Here is a 21,097-nt window from a genome sequence, read left to right as displayed (position 1 = left end):
AGTTAAAATCTAACACCTCCTAGTGTCACTAGTACTTTCCACTAGTGTCATTTTAATAAAATGTTACACTACTGCGGATGAAAATGCTACACTGACTTCCAATGCATTCAGACCAATGGGTGTAAAATTTGACTACTAATAAACCACCCACCTTTAACCAACACAACCACCCAGTAAACCCATCTCAAAAATACACAAGGCAAACACTTCTTTAGAAGAATTCTCTTATTAAATGGCAACCACACCACATTAACAATTAACAGTTTGCATGGATTCACATATAATTACAATATGGAACAAGGTACACTTGATCATCGGTGTCATATGAAAATTGCCTATCACAAGGTCTGTAATATACCAGATCATTTTCAGAGATCACTGTGAAAACCTCATTTTTCTCCTCAATACCAAATGCATTTAAATGATCATCAAAAAAAATATTTGAGACTTTACAAATCAAAAGATAGTGTCACGTCCAGCCCCTCCCTCCTCCCTGGTCCCGCCTAGCTCCCCGCTCCCATTTGTCCCTCCCTCTGTCTGTCACGCCCTCGTCAATGGTCACACACACCTGAGTCTCGTTTCACCGTCTTGTTTCCAGTGTATAAAACCCCCCTAGTGTTTTGCTCCCGTGTCGGTCATTGTTAGTAAGTGCATCCCTCTGTCTTCCTTGCCCGTGCTGTTTTACCTGCCGTACGTGTTCTCTGTGTCTGTTTCAGTTTCCCGTTTGGTCTCTTTGTACTTAGTAGTTTTCTCCTCTGTATTGTTGTTCAGTTTATAGTCGGTGGTGTCCTTGTGTTATGTTACTGTCTGTAGCCAAACACTTCACGTTAGAGTTGTTAGCTGTTCCTGTGTGGTTAACCCTGAGTCTTTGTTAGTCAGTCCCCTGTGGGTTTTGTTTTGTCTTACAGTTACGAGTGTTTGAGTTTTGTATTAAGTCTAGAGTGTTCTGTCGTGTTGTGGTTCTGTTTTGCCGTCTTGTTGTTTGACGTTCTGTTACGCTGGTGTTCGTGTACCTGTTAGTCTTTTCTGTCTAGTCTGTTCCTTGTTTATTTTATTAAACTTTCTATCTTGCACTTGCGTCACTCTTGCTATCTCCCCGCCCCGTGAATCGTTACAGATAGGCATTTTTGTCTTTAACAATGATACTGTCAATCCTGTTGAACAAAGGCATCTCATTTTCAACTCCAGTAATCACATACATCCCAATTTGATAGTCTGTGCCATAGTTTTTGACCCAGGAAGTGGTAGAAACTGATGACTCATCAAACGCTTCATTCAGCACCTCTCCACCCTCTATACTGCTGACTGGGACTTCTAAGATAGGACCAAACTGTAATCTCTGAAAATAAAAGTTCTCAAAATGAAATGCCAACTGAGTCTGATGTTTCTTAACTAGAGTCTTAGCAATATTTTTGAAGTTATTTACAGATTTCTTGAAAAAATTGTGCTTCCCTTCAAACCGCATACACCAAATGTGTATTAGTGGCCCAATTCTTCTAATCGTGCTAGGGTAGTGGATCATATGGTGATGTTTTGGAATGAGATTGTGCTCTGGGAAGATGGATTTAAAAAGGGTGTGATGTTCAAAAATGAGATGTTTCAAATAACAAGTCATTCCATGAGATACAGTGGGTGAAAACACAATGTTTACAATCTGAATTAAAAGGAGTAACAATTGCCAACAGGTATCCTCTCTTTCAACCAAATCTCCAAATATCAGTGGGGCATTGCGGAGAAGGCACCAAGACTGGATAGCATTGAGTCCAAGATCTTTGCTGTTTTCTTTAAGACAACGAACTCAGGGATATTGACTTCTTGATCAGATACTGAAACACAAGCTTTAACTCATATTGCACCACTCCCTCTAGCACAGGGGTCACCAACCTTTTTGAAGTTGGGAGCTAACCAATTATTGCGGAGGGCTACCAAAAAAAAAGTTGTTGAGCGGGGGGGGGTGGCGAACGAAAGTTGTTGAGCGGGGGGGAATTGGGTTCATGTGCGCGTGTCAATTGCTAAGCGGGAAGAACGCTAGCAACCGCGGACAATCGCTAATAGCAGCAAAAACAAACGATGCAGCGCTTTGGTGCATGGCGATATAGTGAGCTGTTTTTAAAACAAGCCCGCGGGCGACTCATAACGTCCTCGCGGGCGACATGGTGCCCGCGGGCACCACGTTGGTGACCCCTGCTCTAGCAGGTCATGCATTATGTCTACAGCATAATTGTTTGACGAATGGAAAAACTGAAGGGAATTGAGTGGACAGTCTCGTTTGACACCAAATGTTGATTTCAAAGCAGGATTTTCCTGGATAACACGAACATGCTCTATATGAAGGTATTTTGTACATAGGGTTAAACCTGGGTGATCTTCACTGAAAACTGACTGATATTCACTTTTATCAGTTACTTTTAAACATTACCTACAGCAGTATGTCGCACTGAACGATTCGACAAAACCAAAGAGTGCATGTAGAGCTAAGTTGTCTCCTGTGACCTGAATGACTGAACGTTTCACAGGTGTAGCTAAAAAGGGCAACTGTATTCCTTCATTCTCCAAAATCTTCAGATTATCAATAAGTGGCTTCAGAATTGGCTCAAACCCATATTTCTTAAGATCCTCTGAGTGAAAAAGAGCGACAAGGTGAATATTCATATATATAACACGGAATTGAGCTTTGGTCATAAATTCCTCAAAACAAAATAAACACATCCAAGTTTGTGCACTCCCTTTTTTGATCCCAATGGGTTAGCAGTTTCAAAATCGTCATAGTAGAGTTGGATCTGAAGAGCATGTTCATGGTGAGAAAATAAACTATGATTTTTAAAGTAGGACCCATCACTTATATCTCTGTATAATCCCTCCTGGTGTGGTTTTACTTCTTTGAAACTGTTACAGACTTCATTGTTACTAAACATTGATGAGAGAGACCCACGGATAGGCACATACATGAATTTATCATTGACTGGAACTTGCCTATATGTGCCCGTTATTCTGTCTCTTCTTACATCAAAACGGACACCCAGAACATGCTCTACAGGTTCTACTATATTCAATTTCTTTTCAAAAATGCCTCATCCTTTTAGATTCTGTGTTCAGACACGAAAATGGGTTTTCTAGTTCATCAAAACAACTCTCAACTCTCTCCAAAGTTTCTCTTGATGCATCAGAAGACAAACAATTAACAGCTTCCTTTGTGTGAGCATGAACATCATTAACCAGTTCCTCCATTGAATCAACTAGACACTGCACAGTGCTCTCTGGAACACCTGAGGCTTGAACCTGAGCAATAACGGAGCTGCATATGTCCCAAATATGTTTCTTTTCAACTGGAACATGTGTAGTGACCTTCACAGGAGGATCCACATTCACTGGTGTGGAAGGTCCAGCCACAGCCTCAAATTCAAAATTGCTGGCAGGATCTGGATCAAAACAGTCTTTATGCACTCGAGAAAGGTGACGTTGATAACCAGAATATGTACAAAAGGTGTTCAAACAACCAGGTTCTCCACAGTTCAATCGCAGAGACTTTGCGGGATACAATCCATGCTCAAACTTCAAATGTCTAAACAACATTGAACAACTGGTGTGGTGTAGTTTACAAAAGTAACATGTGTACATTTCTGGTCAAAATGTACCCATCTTCAAACCTCACGGTGAAGAAGCCTTGCTCAGATTTCTTTTACCCTAGGACTTTCTTTCACTTTGCCAACGTCAATGCCATAAACAGTGGATTGGATGAAGATGAAGAAGATGGACAGGGCATCATCATACGACACAGCAAAAGCATAATGCGCCTTGAAGAGCTCATCAAAGGCTGCAACCGGGGTCTGCATCCTGCAGGGAATGGCCTTCTGGTCCAGGATGATGTAGAAGTCCTGGATGATGTTGCTTCTTTCTCCGACACCGAGCAGGAAGGGCTGATTGGGGCCAGTTTCTTTAAGGAAGGTCTCCATGCTTGTTCCCACCTGTGAGTGGAAAAGTGAGTGTGAGTGATGAAATGTTTTTACTCAAGTCATTTTAATTCACGTGCAAATGAATGTATGAATGGATGTGAGCAATACACTTGATGAATTATTGATGAATTCAGGGCATGGATCTATGAATGTACACAATATTCATTTATTTTTGTGTGATAAATGGATTTATTACTTTTTGAAAACTATTTAACTGCACCCCAAGAATTACAATGCCATATTGGCTCCTGAAAACCTTGCATCAGTGATGTACAGTCCTAAGAAAATACCTTCATGAACTTGATCAGGCGTCGAGTAGCCTCTGATGCACTCATCTTGCCACCCTTCTTGCCTTTAACTGTTGGAGGCAAGAGTTGAAGCAGAAGCAGGATGGCAGCCATCTCAGAATCCCACTCCTCAGAATGCCAGACTGCAGAAATAGAAGTGACACACAGTTACAGTTAAGTTTTCTTTAATTACATGATGGACTGAATATGGTTAGCAGTAAGACGCAGTATGTAATTTGTAGTAATGGGGACAAAAACATGAGAGAACACAACAATGTCCTCTTTTCTTTTTGCACTGAAGGCATGAGTAATCTACTGTATCTACTAATTAGTGGGCTATATTCACACATCCGCTACTTCCTGAACTTGAGTTTGCTCCTGGTTTCCTGTCTTACATTATTCACTGTTATATCACTGATGGTGCTTGTTTTCTCGTACTCTTCTAGTATTCCTTTTCCACCAGGCTTTGAACACAGAGCAGCTCTAACATTCTGAAACAACAATTGCATATCAATCACACTGCAAGTGTGTATTTCAGCTGATGTAACAGTTATTTGGCATGATAAATGAGAATTAGCTATCATAGCAAAGCTCTGCATTTTCAGTTCAACACCTACTGAAGTTACAGTACTAATATACTTATTGTGAAACTTTATATTAAAGCAGGGTACCCGCGGGTCCTTAAAAAGTCTTAAAATGTCTTAAATTTAGTTTTCCATATTCAAGGCCTAAAAATGTCTTAAAATGTCTGGAATTTTATGAGGGGAGGCATTAAATTATTATAAGTGTGTGTTGTTCAGTTGTTCTGGCGCGATGTGAACTTTGCCGAATCTAGCGCTAATGCAGAAAATAACCGCTCCAGGGTCCTAGTGCTAGATTTCTAGCGTTGGAGTATACGGCCTCACTCAACAACGTCAACAATTTTCGTTTGCCAACCCCCCCCCCCCCGCGTCAACGATGTGGAACACACCTGCATCCCCAGTAATAGTATTATTTTTTCTTGTGAGAGGTATTAAAAAGGTCTTAAAAGTCATTGAATTTGAGATTTAAAAATGTGCAGATACCCTGTAAAGTTTGACATTGGTCTAATTGACCTCAGGGTCAATAGCATTTGGCTAACTTACATCTCTTGCAACGTTGCCAGCCAGGGGTCCTTCAATCGGCTGTCTTCTCAGAGTCTTTGTAGATTCCAGTATCAGTGTTGAGTCAGAACCTGATGATGACCCTTGGGATGCACATGATGGTGATGGTGACCAGTCTGATGAAGATGAGCCCTCCAAGAACGTCACCTCAGTATGGGTACCTAAGAAAACACATAGCATTACATTGTAAATGACAATTGGCTATACACATCTACCGCTTCCTGAACTTGAGACAGGAAATGAGTTACAGCTCAATTTACCTTTTGTGTAAAACAAACTCAAGAATTAATTAATCAAAAACAAGCCTGCAGTCACTTACCATAACATTCCTCTGCCTTGAAAAACACACCTCATGACTTTAAAAGTTCATCAAATATGTCTGAACCCACTTCAACATTAGATGAATCCTTCAGCCTCAAAGAAGCAGAATCTGCCGAATTGAATTTTGCCAGCACTGAAACACAAGATACTGTGGATAAGCAAGGTTTGGGAGCGACAAACATGCATTGAGCAAAGCTGGTGGACTATACATACACTGGAGTTAGCAGGAAATATCATTTTCATCTGTAGTTTCCAATAAATGCACTCTAGTTAAACTTCTAATCCTACATAATGCCCCTTTAATGTTTTATAGAGTGCATTTCCACAGAGAAAACGCTTGTAATCCTACATTGTGCCCCTTTAAAAGCACAAATAAACATGACAGTCAAATTAGCCTAACAGGTACCTGCTTGCAAAAACTGGGAGTAACTGTACTCATCCTCGGCCTGTGGTACCCTGATTTATTTTCTGACTCCATTTGAGGGATTGTTTGCTAAACCCTGGTCCAGTGCAGTGTTGGCCAGCGCTAGCAAGCTAAGCTAACGTTCATTAGTTAGCCTAATGCGCTTAGCTACCTAGCAGCCAAAATCAACCACAAAACGGTAATATCAATCCCAAAGGGATAATTTTATCAACCAAAACTTAACTTACCATAGAAAGGAGAGATTTTCACGACGAAGTATGACTGCTGCTGCTGCTGAGTGACAGTGTCCCAGGTAATGCTCCGGCAGGCTGGGTGTGGCCAATTTAACGAGCCACAGTGTAAATTCAGAGTGATCCTCATAACGACAGATATTAACTCTGACACTATGGGGGCTAACTCCAGCGGGAGTTAATATTGATCAATTCCGAGTAAAATTACTAGTAACCCCTGTTAATTTACACCAACACAGAAAAATTAACACTGGCACATTTGCTGTGTAACTTTTATCTCATTTTACCATAGATATAATTTCGTTTTCATTTACTTTAGTCATCGTGGTTGTTGGGTTGGTTAACATTGGTTTAAATGGTCAGTGGAGTTTTCTGTTTCATAGTTTAACTTCAGTTGGTTTGTTCCTTCCTCTTGTTTCTGTTGCTCAGTGAATCTGTATATAGTGTCTGGTTCTCCAGTCTTCCCTGGCAAGTCATTAGTGTCTTCAACCTTTAGTAGCGTTATCTGTTTAGTGAAGTCCATTTCTGTCTCCTGTTTAGTATGAGTTTTCTGTAGGTCCTATTCACCCATGTTATGTGCTACTCGAGTGTGTTCCTCCCCATTATTTTTTGCACCATTATCTTGTATTCTGGCAGTTATCTGTTTTCGTTTGTCAGCCTGTGTATGTTATCCAGGTTCATTCAATGTATGTTGTTTTTGTGTACCATTGTCATTATGTTTCTGCTGTCAACTGTCTGTTCCAGTAAATGTATCAAGATTTGTTCCTAACATACTTACCTTAGTGTCTCTGCCATATGTTTATCATGCCCTCCATGTCGGCACAGTAACCCAACTTGAGCAGGGGTGTGTTACTATCTAGTTGTAAACCCTGCCCTCTATAAAGTTTGTGTCCCTTGCCTATGACCCCATCGTTTAACTATATATGTGGATGGTTCATGCAATGCTTATCTCTACATATTTAACCTGCATTTTGATTTCTGCTTACATGTTTATACAAATACAATGCTACAAGATGCAAGATGCAGATGCACCAATGCTGCCACCTACCTGTGGCCCAACATCCACATTGGAGGTACTGCTCAGTCTAGAAATAGAACTATAAATATGGACTGCTACTAGCTGGGGCATCCAGTGAAGGATGGGTTCCCTTTAGAGTCTTGGTCCTCCCAAGGTTTCTCTCTCATCCCTGCCTAGAGAGTTTTCCCTTGTCACTGTAACACCTGACTTGCTCTTTAGGGATCTGGACCCATGTGTTTGTAAAGCTGCTTTGAGACAACATATGGTTGCAACAAGCACTGAGTAAATAAAACTGACTTTGACTATACAAGTGAAAACATTTAAAAAGAAGAACTCAACAGCTTTTATTAATGAAACCTTAGAAAACACATTTATATTATGAAACAGCCTAACATTATTTGAATTAAGAGGCTTCATCCACTGTTGATTTGACTGATCCCAAAGGAAAGTGAAGTGTAGAATAGTACAAAGTATTTGCAAGACTAGTTCGGCCGCACCTTACTATAATCTTTCAATACCTGAGAGAAACGGATGATTTTCAACACATCATTGTGATATGTGGGATACCACAGGTACTCAGGTGATAACAACTTGGTGGGTTTGTTGTAAAGAAAGTATTTGTTCAGATGGGATTCTTCCTGCCACACTGCCTCAATGGAATTACCCTTGTCAATTTCTAGCCACATACGGCAGGTTTTAGTGACGTTATACACCTCTTCCACAAGCCCTCCAATCATTGCCCCACCATAATAATAATCCCCCTCTCCATATGGGATGTAGGCCTGGGACTCACGACGCCGCTCATATGTGAAAGTATCACGTGATTTAGTGAAGAAATCAAAATGAATGGCTGCAACAAGGCTACTCAGAGTCTCCACCCCCCAGTGACCGTAGAATTTTGTATCAACATCGAGGCAGAAAATGTAATCAGCTTGATTGATTAGTTGGGTCTCAATGAAGTTCTCAATCCTCTCCATCCTGCCTAGAGAGATCTCCTGCCAGCGGTTGGAGCCTGGGATTTTAATATTAGTTAATCTACGATCAGAACCCAGCATTACCATAGGAACTGCCTCTGGCTGATCTGTAAAGACGTAATAATGCACACGGTAACCCAGCATAAAGTAGCTCTCTGCTGACTCCAGGAAGTCCTTCAGGAACTGCACATATCTGAGGTGGTGAGAAAACAACATTTATGGTTTACAGTAATTCAATCAACAGTCAGCACAAAGTATTAGTAAATTTAGCATCATTTGCAAAGCCAACATTGCTGTTTTAATGATTCACATTTTTAAATTTTTTCCTATTTTTGGAATCATATATTTTTGTCCCATTAAAGCAACAGTAAGAGGTGTATGTTCTTTAAAACCAAAAGAACAAGTTTGCTCAACTGCATTTGGCAATTTTTATTGTTGGAAAGTTTATTTCAGTTTTTGCCTCACTGTATGAGAGAGCCAGTCCTTCCCCTGTTGTCCTTTATTGTTTTTTTTTCCTGCTTGAACCTTTCAGGGATTTTGCCTATTTCCTTTTTCTCAGCGGTTTCCTTTTGTCCCTTTTTGTTCCTGCTCCCAATTACAAGTCAACTCGGGGTCCTATTGTTCCATTTGGGTGCTATCTACCTAAAACCCTGTGGTGGCTCACCCAGTTCACCTCTGGCTAGCCATCACATTACACTTGGTAAGTTTGTAAAAAGTTTGCAAAAGTTTTAATGTCAGAATAATATTAAGAAATAATTGGGAAACATAACTAGTCATGCTTTAGTCTTGCAAAAACACTTTTTCAATGAAGACTCAGTGAATGTCACATTTAGCCCTGCGTCTTCAGATTTGGTCATCTTGGTCTTTCTCCAGTTGAAGGTTTATGGCCACGCCCCTAAGCATAAATACTCCACCTTGTTAAGATTGTAGCTAAACTGGGATAAATAGCTGCAGTCTGGAGTTAACCCTCGGGGTTCAATATCTATCTGCAGTGTTGTTTCATGGTATTGGTTTCTGTTTGTGTATCGTCTGCCTAGCCTTTGGTCATATCTTATGTGCAATGTTTTGACTATTAACCTCAAGAAGTTCAAATATAACTTCATAAAGAATGTTTAGTCTGTTCTGCTTTACATATGAAAATGTGGTGATCACATACTTGCCAACAGCAAAAACAGTCATAGCCACAGTGATGTTCTTTGGTTTATAGATGGCATCAAGGAGATTTGTGTCAAACGTGCCTTCCCACACAACTGGAGCCAGCCATGGTGTTACTGTAACAACGTCCTTGCGGCTAATGGGCAATCAAAGACCCATACAAAGAGAGACTGATTGATGCAGTAATCTTACACACAATCACATGCCCAGTATTGCACTTACAAACATTTCTGAGGGGAACACTGAAAATGATCTAATCGGTAAGAGACCCATTGGTGTGTATACTTTACGTACCCCTCCAGAAAACTCGGACTGTACAACGGCCTAAAACAAAATCAAACAAATACAATTATGCACAAAGTGAAAATACAATTAGCAGTTGTTTCAGTAGTAAATAAAATAATGCAAAACTACTTGCAAAAGTTACTAATGAAGTAATCTTATTTAAGGATAAGGGTTACATTTGAATATAAGATATGGGGAGTTCTCCTTCTTTACACAGCCCCATTTGTCATCATCAAGGACACTTCTCACCCTACCCACAGACTCACTCTAACCAAGACACAGACATCTCCCATCTGGTAAGTGTTTTAGTAGCCTTCACTCCCACACCAGCAGACTCATGAAGAGCCTCACTCATGAGACAGTGACCCTGCTGAACTCCACACCGTCACTTTAACACATCTTTGCACTCACTGCACTGCACTGTACTTTACAGTCCAGTATTACTGCCCTATTCATACAGTCCTTCATGCATCTCAGACTTGTAGTTTATACTTGCAAGTTGTGCATGTAAGGGAATTTGTGATTTACTGTTTGTTGCCCTCTATCAGAATACACTGACACTCAGTTCACTCCCTTATCTGTGTATCTGCTCCTCAGTTAGAACCTATGTCTCTGTGTCTCTCTGTACTTTTCCACTACCCCTAGATAAAGTCTACTGTACCTCCTCTCCTAATGAGGAGAACACCCATTTTACATATGTTTTATTATTCTTACCCAATTGTGTCAAGACACATCTTCCTTAAACTGAACTCTTTCCTGACACCAATGTGTTGTAAATCTGTTCTCCTGGTTCCAGCTACGGAACATTGAGGGCTGAACAAATTTATAATCCACATGGTTTTAATCTACGTCTAAAGAAGATTTCAGAAACCTTAACAGTGCATACTGTCTTCAACACTACTGGACATGCTGCTGTGTATTATTCTCTATACTTATGTATGTGTAGATATTCTCAAACACATTTTCTCTTGTGCGCTTGAGCATGCGCTTCTCTGTGCGCTTCTCTGTGTTTGCTAGCCTGGCCAACATTGCCCATGCTTTATGGTAAAGTACTTTTTAAAAGCTAATTTAGTACAGATCTTTGATCATGTGTTCATGCATGTAGATTGGTTCCTTTGGTCTCAAATAAACAGGAAAAAGATTGTAACAATTTAGTCCTGGTTTGCCTAGCATTCACACTGAGGGCCCCCAAGAGCACCAAGATATCATGATGAGCCTATTAATTACGTAAGCATTTGGTGCTGAAGTGGTGGTATGGCGGCCCCCCAAATACAATTTTGCTTAGAGCCCCATAAAGGCTTGTGCTGGCCCTGGTTGTGTATATCTAGTGATTTATCTGGAAACACAACAAAAGGCAATACATTAGATATGGAATAAGAATGTTCCAAAAAGAAAGGAAAAGAAGTCAAAACAGCACACGAAATTCCAAATGTTAATGAGGTATTTTTAGTCCTCAGTACACCACAATAATCTTCTTTTCATTATTTTCTTTATATTGTGCTCTCTATTCTGACTGTGCATTTAGTGCTCCATATTGTGACATCATAACCTGTGTTTGGTTCATTTACATGCCTTTGGTTCATATTGTGTTCGTACTTTAAAAGAATGTGACACCAGAACACCAGAATTCATTTAGAAATGGACCTAGACCGACCTCTTTGGGTGGTCTCGGTCCACTTATATTATTTGGAAGCGTTCACACTTATTCAAACGATAACAGTTATCACATTATCGTTCGTTATAATTTAACTGAAGCTACCACATCTGAACATCCCACCCACCTGTGACATGTGCCACACAGATCAATTCCACTGTTTGTTCTGAACATAAGTACTTACATGTCACAGTGCCTTGAGTGTGTTAGCATGTTTTTCTCCAGTTGGACATTTAGGCTGAAAACAGAACAGTTAATGATACTCTCTCTCTCTCAGTCTCTTTTCTCTCTCTCTCTCTCTCTCTCTCTCTCTCTCTCTCTCTCTCTCTCTCTCTCTCTCTCTCTTACACACACACACACACACACACACACAATTTATATGTTTGTATGTGTCTGGTATCATTTATCACTTACCTCATCCAGGCAGGGGCAAATCCTAAGTAAAGGAACCTGACAAACAGAACAGATGAATTCTAACTGAAATGTAATAGTAGGCTATATGATACAGACAGATAGACGCTAAATGAAACTGCATCATTACAGCACAAGTGTGACATCTGGTCCCGCCCCCATCTGTCAATCTGTTCTTAGTTTGTGTGCTCATTATCCTCAGTGTTTATATAACCTGTGTTTTGTCTTTGGATTGGTTGTTGCTTCATGATGATTGCATTACTTAGATTGGTATAATATCTGTGTTATGTCCAGCTCCGCCCTCCTCCCTGGTCCCGCCTAGTTTCCCTGTTTCTGTGCTTTCCCTCGTGTCTGCCCCGCCCCCGTCGTGAGTGCCCACACCTGAATCCCGTTTCACTCCCCTGTTCATTTTATATCATCCCATCTGTTTCAGTCCTCCGTGTCGGTCATTGTGTTTTGTGAGTACTCTTTGGTCTAGTTCCATTTTCCCCCTTTCCTGAGTTGGTTCTCCTTTCTGCTAATGTTCTAGTTGTGCTCTGTGTCTGTTTCTGGCCTCCTGTTCCGTCTCCCTGTGTTCAGTAGTTCCCTTCAGTGTTTTTGTTTCATCTGCCAGTGTTTGCTTCTGTGTTTAGTTAGTCTTTTAGCTTTGTCTTTCTTGTCATGTTCACCATTTATCAGTAGATGCAGTCTGTTTGATTTTACAGTTGTTTTGTATTCGTACCAGAGGTGGGACCAAGTCAGTGTTTTGCAAGTCTCAAGTAAGTCCAAGTCTTTATCCTCAAGTCTCGAGTCAAGACAAGCAACCGTCAAGTCCCAAGTCTGAAACTTGGAATTTCAAGTCCTTTCGAGGACTTTTTTTTACAGGCACCAACGGTTTACGAATGCTACGCTGATGCGTTTCTTTACTCGTTTTGTTGGTGTCCGCCAGCCAAAAGATGACAGATCATTTACATTGTATCTTCTCTTAATTACATAAATGTACTTAAACAAGAATGTTTCGTTACATCATTTTACACGAAAATAGCAAGCTTCATCGTAGGCAAGATGCTGTCATTACGAATGGTTATTCTAAACATTTGGATAAAATGTTTAAATATAGACTAATAAAAGGTTAGGGTTATTTTTTCATTGTTTTCTGTTATTGTGGGGTCACGGTGTAGGCTACTATTGTTACCTGGAGATTCAGTGGCTGCCGTCAGAATTGGTGACCCCAGTTAACACTAGGACTACCACCATTTTAATTCCAAACTTTTCTACCTGGCCTCCACCAGGGGGCAGTTCTGGGGACATTTGCATCCCATTAGGCCACCCTTTGTTATGCACATGCAGCCATTATAGGTAGACGGGGAGTGGGTGGAGGGGGGGGGGGTGATGGTGTGAACCATCAGTTCATTGTTCTGCTGGATGTGTTCACTGACTCGGATAGAGAAGAGAAAACTCTGGCCTCCCCTTGGGGAGATTGAGAGAGATTGTCTTTGTGTTTGGATGAATATGGATGTCCAATGTAGCAGCAGTTGGTGAAGCATTGCAGTGGTCATTTGAGCTGTGTTTTTTCTGCCCTTCCCTTTTTATAATATAAATAATCTTTATTTCTATAGCACCTTTCATACATACATGCATGTGCTAAAAACTACTGAAAATAAGGTTAAAAAAATTACTTTTCTCTCCCCCTCATTTCTATCCTGTCCTGTATGGCCCCCATTCTTTGTTATGCACATGCAGCCACTTGGTAATGGGTGATAGGGTGACGATGCATTGACTCAGATGGAGAACAAAAAAAAAAAAATCTGAACTTTAGCTATTTTGACCAATCAGCGTATCACCTTTTGCAGTGATGAAAAGGGATGGCCGTGATGGGTGATAGAGTGAACGATGGTGATACATACATAATTATGTATGTATCCGCCCACATGTGGATAAAAATCCATGTAACCACTCATTTTACCACTCATTTCACTAACTCTTGACTGAGAAGCAAAGTTCTAAAAGTCACAGCAGGTTTTGGAGATAATCCTCAACGATGTCAACCCCAGTGACTCTGAGGGAGAAGAAATCATCCTGGCTATCAGTAGTGACTCTGAAAACTCTTCTGGTAAGATTTAATAAATGTCCTTTTTTGTTTACTGGTTATGGCTGTTGTGTTATTGAGACACACTGTAAAAAGTACCATCTTGATAAGTTAAAATTGCTCAAGATTATTATTCTATTTCAAGTAGCTGAGGGGTTTTTTGTATACATTTATGTAAAAATATCTTTACCTAGTAGCAGTTTTTCTCACCTGGCTCACCTGTACATCCCATTCATGATTTCTTTGTTGGCTGCAATGGTGAGGGGATGGTAAATCTTGTTTAAGTACATTTATGTAATTGAGATGATAAATGTAAATATAAACATCTGTCATATTTTGGCTCGTGGACACCAACAAAACGAGTAAAGAAAGTGCATCAGCGTAGTTTACGTAGCATTCGTAAAGCGTTTGTGCCTCTGAACAGAAACTGTGAAATAGCGCCCCCTGTGGTCACAAAACTCGAAGGCCACAGAATCTGGTGTAACGCCGGTCTGCGTCAGAAGGACGGAAATGAAATTAATTAATGGGGCGCACTTTATAAATATTAATATGCGTTTTAAAATTTAGATTTGGGTTAAAAAAAATCAAGTCTTTGCAAAGCAAACAGGTTCAAGTCCAATTCAAGTCCCAAGTTATTGGAGTAAAAGTCCAAGTCAAGTCTAAGTCTCTGAATATTTTTCCAAGTCAACAGTCTTAATATTAATGACTCTAGTCTGACTCGAGTCCAAGTCATGTGATTCGAGTCCCCACCTCTGATTCGTACCCTGAGCGTTTGTAGCTAATTGTTTGGTACTTCGTGGTTTCTAGTTCTGTCGTATGGTATGTGTGTGTCTTCGTAGTTTATCATGATTAGTTTTGTCTCTTACTGGTTCTGTTGTCATCTTGTTGGTTGTGTGTGTTACGTGGTGTTCTGTTGCGTACATTCTCCTGTGCTTTGTAGTTCTCGTCAAACTACCTAAGAACTTGCATTTGCATCACGCCTAACCCCTTGATTCGTTACAATCTGGAGTGTTCTAGTGTCTTCCTGGTTTGTTTGTTTGGTTTGATTTCATGTTTAATATTTTCTTTTTCGTTATGCCACATAAAAGTCTAAGTGCTGGACAAGTGTCTGTACCTGTACCATTCTGACGACTCTTATTATGAATAAATCTCACTCATGATGCACCCGCATCACAACAAGGATGAAAATACTGTAAACATCAAATTAGCTATTGAACAACAATCTGTAAAGAGCTACTGTAACGCAGCTTGCGCTGTGGAGCAAGGAGGCAGACACAAACGTTGAGAAGAGCGAGATTTAATAGGGGGAATTCCATAGTCAAAGTCATACAAACAGGCAGGGGTCTTAACGGGTGAGCCATCCAGGTTTGACAAATACAAGGGCATGACAAAAACGATAATACAGCAAAGCAGGGAAACACGAAACGAGGTGCAAACACGAAGACAGTAATTACCACAATGAACGATCCATGAGAGAACGAATAACAGACAAGGGGCAAGGGAAACACAGGGACTATAAGTACATGGAACTAACAATACACAGCTGATAACACTGAGAACACGGGCGTGGCAAACAGACGGAAACCGGGGCAACAGACAAGCAGGGCGGGACTAACAGGCAAGGAACAACACAGACATGGGGAACAGAGACACCGGAGTGACAGCAAGGAGAGGGGGGCATAGCCCTACGTGACAGCTACACAATCTGTAAAGAGCTAAACATTTACACAGAGCTGTAATATAATGTTAAAACAAACATTACCCCCTCCCCTGATTGCCCCCTTACCCTAGCTATGTCATGCACTTCATTGTTTTCGTTCTCCATGTACATTTTGTTTTGATTCTTAGTCATGCCCCCTCGTTATTGTTCTCCTTTATTTCTTGTTTGTTCCCTCATGACACTGTTTATGCTCTGTTTTCAATTCCCTGTCACTGGTCAGTTTTGTTTCAGCCTCTGTATTGCCTTTGATTTTTCTAAGACTGTGGATTTGACCTTAATAAATCTCACTCCTCTCAGCATTTGTGTCCACCTCGCTATCAGTGTTACAGCTTAATAATAAATAATAATAAAATGCTAATAAAAACAAACCAACAAACCATTATGGGATACAAATTAGTTTCTTTATTTATTATGTTCTATTTTTTCTCAGAGTTGTTCCTCCTTTCTGTCATCACATATTCTAGTTGTGTGTCTTTATCTAAATCTTCTGGCTTAATCTGATTCTTTTGGCTTTATGTGAATCACCTGGCTTTATCTAAATCATTTGGCTTTCTGACTCTATGACCAGAAAAACATTCACTCATGTCAGCACTTGAGAGTCCTGCCTCAGCTTATGGTTAATTACAGTCAGAAATAAACTGGATGGGTTTTGAAAATAATTGATATTATTTCTGTTCTTGATACCATAACAATTGTGTAGTACAACAATAGCATACCTTTAGGAGCCTTTAGAAAAAAAAAAGATTAATTTAGCAAATGTTTTGAAGGAATCATTAATGCTGCAGTTACATACCAAACCACCACAAATCCCACCAACACCAGTACAAACAGGTGGATAATCGGCTGCATGGTGAAGAATTTGCTCCAATCCTGCAACAAAGGAGCAAGTACATCAAGTGCTTTACCTCATTTCCACAGAGGCATATTTACAAATATGACAACACATGTTTCCTGGGAATACAGACCATGACCTCTGGTAGGGAACAATCTACCAGATAACATGTCTCTTGCTCATCTGGAGCAGGAGACACTGAAGCTATTGTTTCATGTGTTTTTTCTGCATCTGTTTCTTCCACCATGCTTTGGATGAGCAGGATTTTCAAGTAGCAACAAGTTATTTTCTTTCTTGACAAACAGGTCATTTGAAGTGCTTTATCATATAGTAATGAAACACATCTCCCCGAAGAGGTACAAAATAAGCAAAATGCAGAAAGTCCAGTTTTAAACTTGCAGATCTTGACTAGCCATCATACATTTCTTGCCATGTTGTAACTCAGTCTTTGTACATGTAGTGTATGTAATATATTTTTTTACTTTTCATAACTGAAAATACATTTAACCTGCAATATGTTATATATTTATATCACATGCTGTGCATGGTATTTGTAATGGTGCAGAGGTGGGAGCAGAACGCCAGGACAAGAGCAATAACAAGACAAGGAATAGGTGAAAGACGCATAAACACACACAAACACAAAGGAACAGGTGAAACAAAACACGTGTGGGGGTGAATCGGGGTTAAAGTGGGAGGACTTTATGGATAGTCTTCATCTCAAACTCCTTCCCAACTCCATCTAAAGTTACTTAATTAGCCTAATGACATTCGAGCTGTGTATCTTAACAGCCATATTCTAAAAAGGCTATATTGCTTGTCTCTCATTGGTGATGGAGAGATTTCTCCCATCTCCAGTTGTGGTTCAGGTCAAATGCAGAACACAGCATTATTTTTAAAAAACATTATTAACATATCACAAAGAGTCTGGATCTATAAACAAACCACTGGCTCTTTGGAAAGTGTTTCCCTCATCTCTCTATGATAGGAAATAGCACTACTCAGCCCACTCCCAATGCCAACACACACAAACACAGCACACCAAACCCAAACATACACAAACACACACATATATACACATATTAACTCAGCACAATCCCTACTATTCCCTACTCCCTATTCCGACTGTGTGTTTCCCCTTCTTTTCCTTCGTTTATTTAGTAAGTTATAGGTAATATTACGACTGTGCTCTGTGTTCTTGCTGTCTGGATGTTTGTTGTATTTGCTTGTCTGTTGTTTCTCCATGTCCCAATCCCCAAAAGACATGGCAAGAAGCCAGAAAGAGAGAGAGAGGAAGAGGGAGCGAGTTTTTTTTTTTTGAGAATTGTTTGGCAGTTGTGTGTAGATGGTGTGACTCTTGTAACCCGAGTTTTCTGTGTGTGTGGTTCAGGGTTAAACAGTGTGTCTTAGTTTATTGTATAATGCCAGAAGGGGGTAAGTGCCATTTTCTTTGGGGTAAATGTCTTGTTTCTCCTGTTTTTTTTTTTGTGTGAGTTAGGGAGTAAGTGTAGTCACCTGTTCTTTGGTTGTTTTCTTTTTCCTTATTTAGGGCAGCTAGTTTTGTACTTGGAAGTAGAGTGGGATTTTCTTTGGTTTGTTTGTTATTTTGGCCTGGCTTACCCCTGGAGAGATGGCTTGCTGTACATATTATATTATATTTGTATATTATATAGGTAAATACAGTATAGATTAAGAAAACCCTTGTGTTGGTTCGTGTACACTTTTTAAATAACTACTTTGGTTGCCTTTAGAGGAGGAATGTAACAGTATACTCACCCTAAAATGTCTAAACAAAACTATTCTGATTCCATTTGGTTTCATATTCTAAACAAATTAGTAATAAATTCCCATTTACACCCTTTGACAATTGAGACGTTTCACTTTTCATGTTAAATATATCAAGACATTGTTCATCCTTCAAGTTAATTTGCATTTTTTATGTAGTTACTTAAACTAAAATCCATTTTAAACAGTAAAATACAGTAACAATTTCCATTCATTAACCTCTCTGGTTTAGCAACCTCTAAAACCTAAAAATTTCTTTCTTTCACCTTATTTAATCAAATTCAGATATCTTTAACTAAAACTTTTCAGTCTTCTTTCTCTAGGGTTACACTTTTCTGCAGTACCAAGGCTTAGTGCATCTGTGTAAACACTACATTAATAAACACTAAACATTACTGAAAAAGTATAGATCAAATACCTGAAAGATGTGTCAGCTTTTTCTCTGGGTTCAGTCAGGAGTTCATCAGGATCAACACTATTAGTTCTGAGGTAGGGGAAGCAAACACAGATTGTTGTAACCAACAATAACTTAATCTCCAACTGAGTACTGAAGCTTCTGAAGATTAAGTACATTTGGGAAATACACAAATGATCTCTTTAGAAAGAGAAAACCAGCTCAACCAGATTTTTCTCACATTGCATGACACCTTTATACCTTGAGTGGAAACATATTTGTTTATGCAAATATGTCCCTGCCTGTGTACCTGTTAACATTATGAAATTTTGCATGTGCAAGGTGTACCTAATTTACGCCTCGAGTCATACAGATTGTGCCTGTGAGTGCCAGTTTTATTGCAAAGAAGAATAAAACCTGTCACGTAGGGCAACGCCCCCTCTCGTAGCTGTCACTCTGGGTTCCCTCATGTCCGTGTTCTGTTCTGTTTGAGAATGGACTTGTCTGCAGCTTTTTTCTCCCGCACCATGCCACAGTATGCATAAAAAAAAATTAAAATATGTTGTGACTGGTAAATTTCTCATTTGTAGGTATTCTGAATAGAATAGCTAGTTTTTTTTTTTTTTAATGAACAATGTATTCAATTAGCTTAAAACTCACCAGGATATCTTCAAATCAAAACTCAATACTTGAAGAAATCGCAACTTCTCAGAACCAAACTTTGTGTTGATGTAAATTATTACATTTTTTCTTTCTTTTGGTATTGTGATGTTTATAGCGCGGCGAAGGACGAGACGGTAATCCTCGGCTTAGGCACACGTCACTTTTATTTAAACGTACAAATAAGCACAGACAGCGCACATAGAACACTCAGACACACGTTGACTCAAACAACGACGAGCACAAGACACTGCGCGAACGCACATTAAGTAGACGAACCACATAAACCCCATGTGATGACGATACGAGCCACAGGTGAGACGGATTATTACAAGACACAACCACACCCACGGAGATCCACAGACGCAGACGAGTAGACGCAGACGACGCAAACACACGCCCAGAAGGAGGGTTCGGGGACCGCAACATGACAGGTATTCAGTGTGTGGTGTAAAATTAATGGGACATCTTGTCATCTTATCTATAAAATAAATGTGCCAGGCACAAAAAGAAACCCCACTGGGTCCTGTTTTCCAGGTGCTTGTGTCCTGGAAGGGTACTATTGTTCAGTTGCGTTGTGAATAAAGTTTCCCTCCACGGGATATTTTGGATTAAGCAGTTTCTGCCTCAGTTACCGAACCCACTTCAATGGATTAAACTTTCGCGAGTGACCGTAGCGCGTGGCTCCGCACACCTCGGTGGAGGCAGGGTTGCCAGGTGCTACAAAAATATCCCGCACAAAATCAGGGTAAAACCCGACGGGGGCGGGGGGGGGGGGGGGGGGGGGGGTTGGGTTGGGGGGGGGGGGGTGAGTGTGTAAAATCGAGACAGATTAATTATATCGCGATCCATTCTTAGTGTTGACTTGTAACTCCCGCATGGCCCAACTCAAAAGTAGCCCAAAAAACCCAGAATTTTTACCCACGGCTGGATTTTCAAACAAGCCCAATTTGGTGTGAAACCGCGAACCTGGCAACTATGGTAGTATAAAGAAACACCCCTCAAAAACAGGGGAAGGAACATTTACCTGACGAATTTTAATGTTGCATTGTATTCCAGGTTTGAAAAGTGCTGGAATTTAGGCTAAAGTGAGGGCAGCCCTGTTCTTAATCAGAATGTAGACAGCGTGACTGTCAGTACACAACATGCAACAATTGTTAAATTGTATTTGTTTTCCATTTTATTAAAAAGGGCGCCAAATTATTTATATCTATTTATTTTTTGAGGGTGTGTTTTATTTATTTATGTTAAGTTTGAGGTTGCATTGTGTCAGTGCTTAAACTATGTTGGAGAAAGCCTTCTAAAAGTTACTGAATGTTCTTGTGATGGGCAGGGGGTGCGAACAAAAAGGAAGCGATCACGCCAAGTCTCAGGGAAAAAGGATGGTTTAATGAAGAAGTGCGCAAACCAAAAACCCGTGTAATAGTCCGAATTAAGGATATAATAACCAGCAGTCAACTGGTACAAAGACAAGATATATATAGACGAACAAACGACCCTCAGGTGAGACGGATCACGGGTCCCGCCCACCTGAGGGACGAACATCACGTGACCAAAAACAGGACATCTGCCACTGTAAACAGGGGCGACCGGCAGGGCCCCCCCCACAATGTGACAGTTCTCACTTGTTTACAATTGTTTTGCTTGTTTTTGGTTGCACTTTAACCCCAAAGGGGAAATTTAAGTGAAAAATAAATGAAAACATTTATTAACCATTCCTTTATCATCTGTAGTTTTTTAGTAGAGGAAAATAAATCTATTCTATAAAATCTATAAATCTATAA

General features: G+C 40.1%; 1 protein-coding gene and 1 long non-coding RNA gene across 4 annotated transcripts in view; one reads left to right on the top strand and one right to left on the bottom strand.

The window, feature by feature from the left end:
- Positions 1-1,624: 1,624 nt before the first annotated feature.
- On the bottom strand, positions 1,625-18,877 carry LOC143527880 (globoside alpha-1,3-N-acetylgalactosaminyltransferase 1-like). Of its 3 annotated transcripts, none has more exons than XM_077023234.1 (11): positions 18,678-18,877; positions 16,436-16,512; positions 11,858-11,893; positions 11,628-11,681; positions 9,799-9,828; positions 9,506-9,640; positions 5,702-8,542; positions 5,365-5,543; positions 4,636-4,731; positions 4,244-4,383; positions 1,625-3,965 (listed from the first exon to the last, which is right to left on the bottom strand). In XM_077023234.1, the coding sequence occupies exons 2-7, from the start codon at positions 16,489-16,491 to the stop codon at positions 7,858-7,860; spliced, it is 996 nt and encodes a 331-aa protein (XP_076879349.1). In that variant the 5' UTR covers positions 16,492-16,512; positions 18,678-18,877; the 3' UTR covers positions 1,625-3,965; positions 4,244-4,383; positions 4,636-4,731; positions 5,365-5,543; positions 5,702-7,857. The 3 variants fall into 3 exon arrangements, with proteins under 3 accessions (XP_076879349.1, XP_076879350.1, XP_076879348.1); XM_077023235.1 differs by lacking the exon at positions 4,636-4,731 and having other exon boundaries at positions 5,702-5,836; positions 6,355-8,542; XM_077023233.1 differs by lacking the exon at positions 4,636-4,731.
- Positions 13,835-21,097, top strand: part of LOC143527883 (uncharacterized) — a 20,490-nt gene continuing 13,227 nt past the window's right edge. Inside the window, exon 1 of the long non-coding RNA XR_013134300.1 lies at positions 13,835-17,908. This is a non-coding gene — a long non-coding RNA (uncharacterized LOC143527883). The remainder of the gene's footprint in view (positions 17,909-21,097) is intronic.

This window comes from Brachyhypopomus gauderio, chromosome 12 (genome assembly GCF_052324685.1).
Source record: "Brachyhypopomus gauderio isolate BG-103 chromosome 12, BGAUD_0.2, whole genome shotgun sequence".
NCBI lineage: Eukaryota > Metazoa > Chordata > Actinopteri > Gymnotiformes > Hypopomidae > Brachyhypopomus > Brachyhypopomus gauderio.
This window is presented reverse-complemented; position numbering and strand designations above follow the sequence as displayed.

Excerpts from the sequence above, each read along its gene's own strand:
- LOC143527880 (XM_077023234.1), bottom strand. The coding sequence starts at position 16,491 with ATGCAGCCGATTATCCACCTGTTTGTACTGGTGTTGGTGGGATTTGTG. Across the intron at positions 11,894-16,435 it reads GTGGGATTTGTGGTGGTTTG|GTTCCTTTACTTAGGATTTG; the intron begins GTATGTAACTGC and ends TCTGTTTGTCAG. Across the intron at positions 11,682-11,857 it reads TTTGCCCCTGCCTGGATGAG|CCTAAATGTCCAACTGGAGA; the intron begins GTAAGTGATAAA and ends TTCTGTTTTCAG.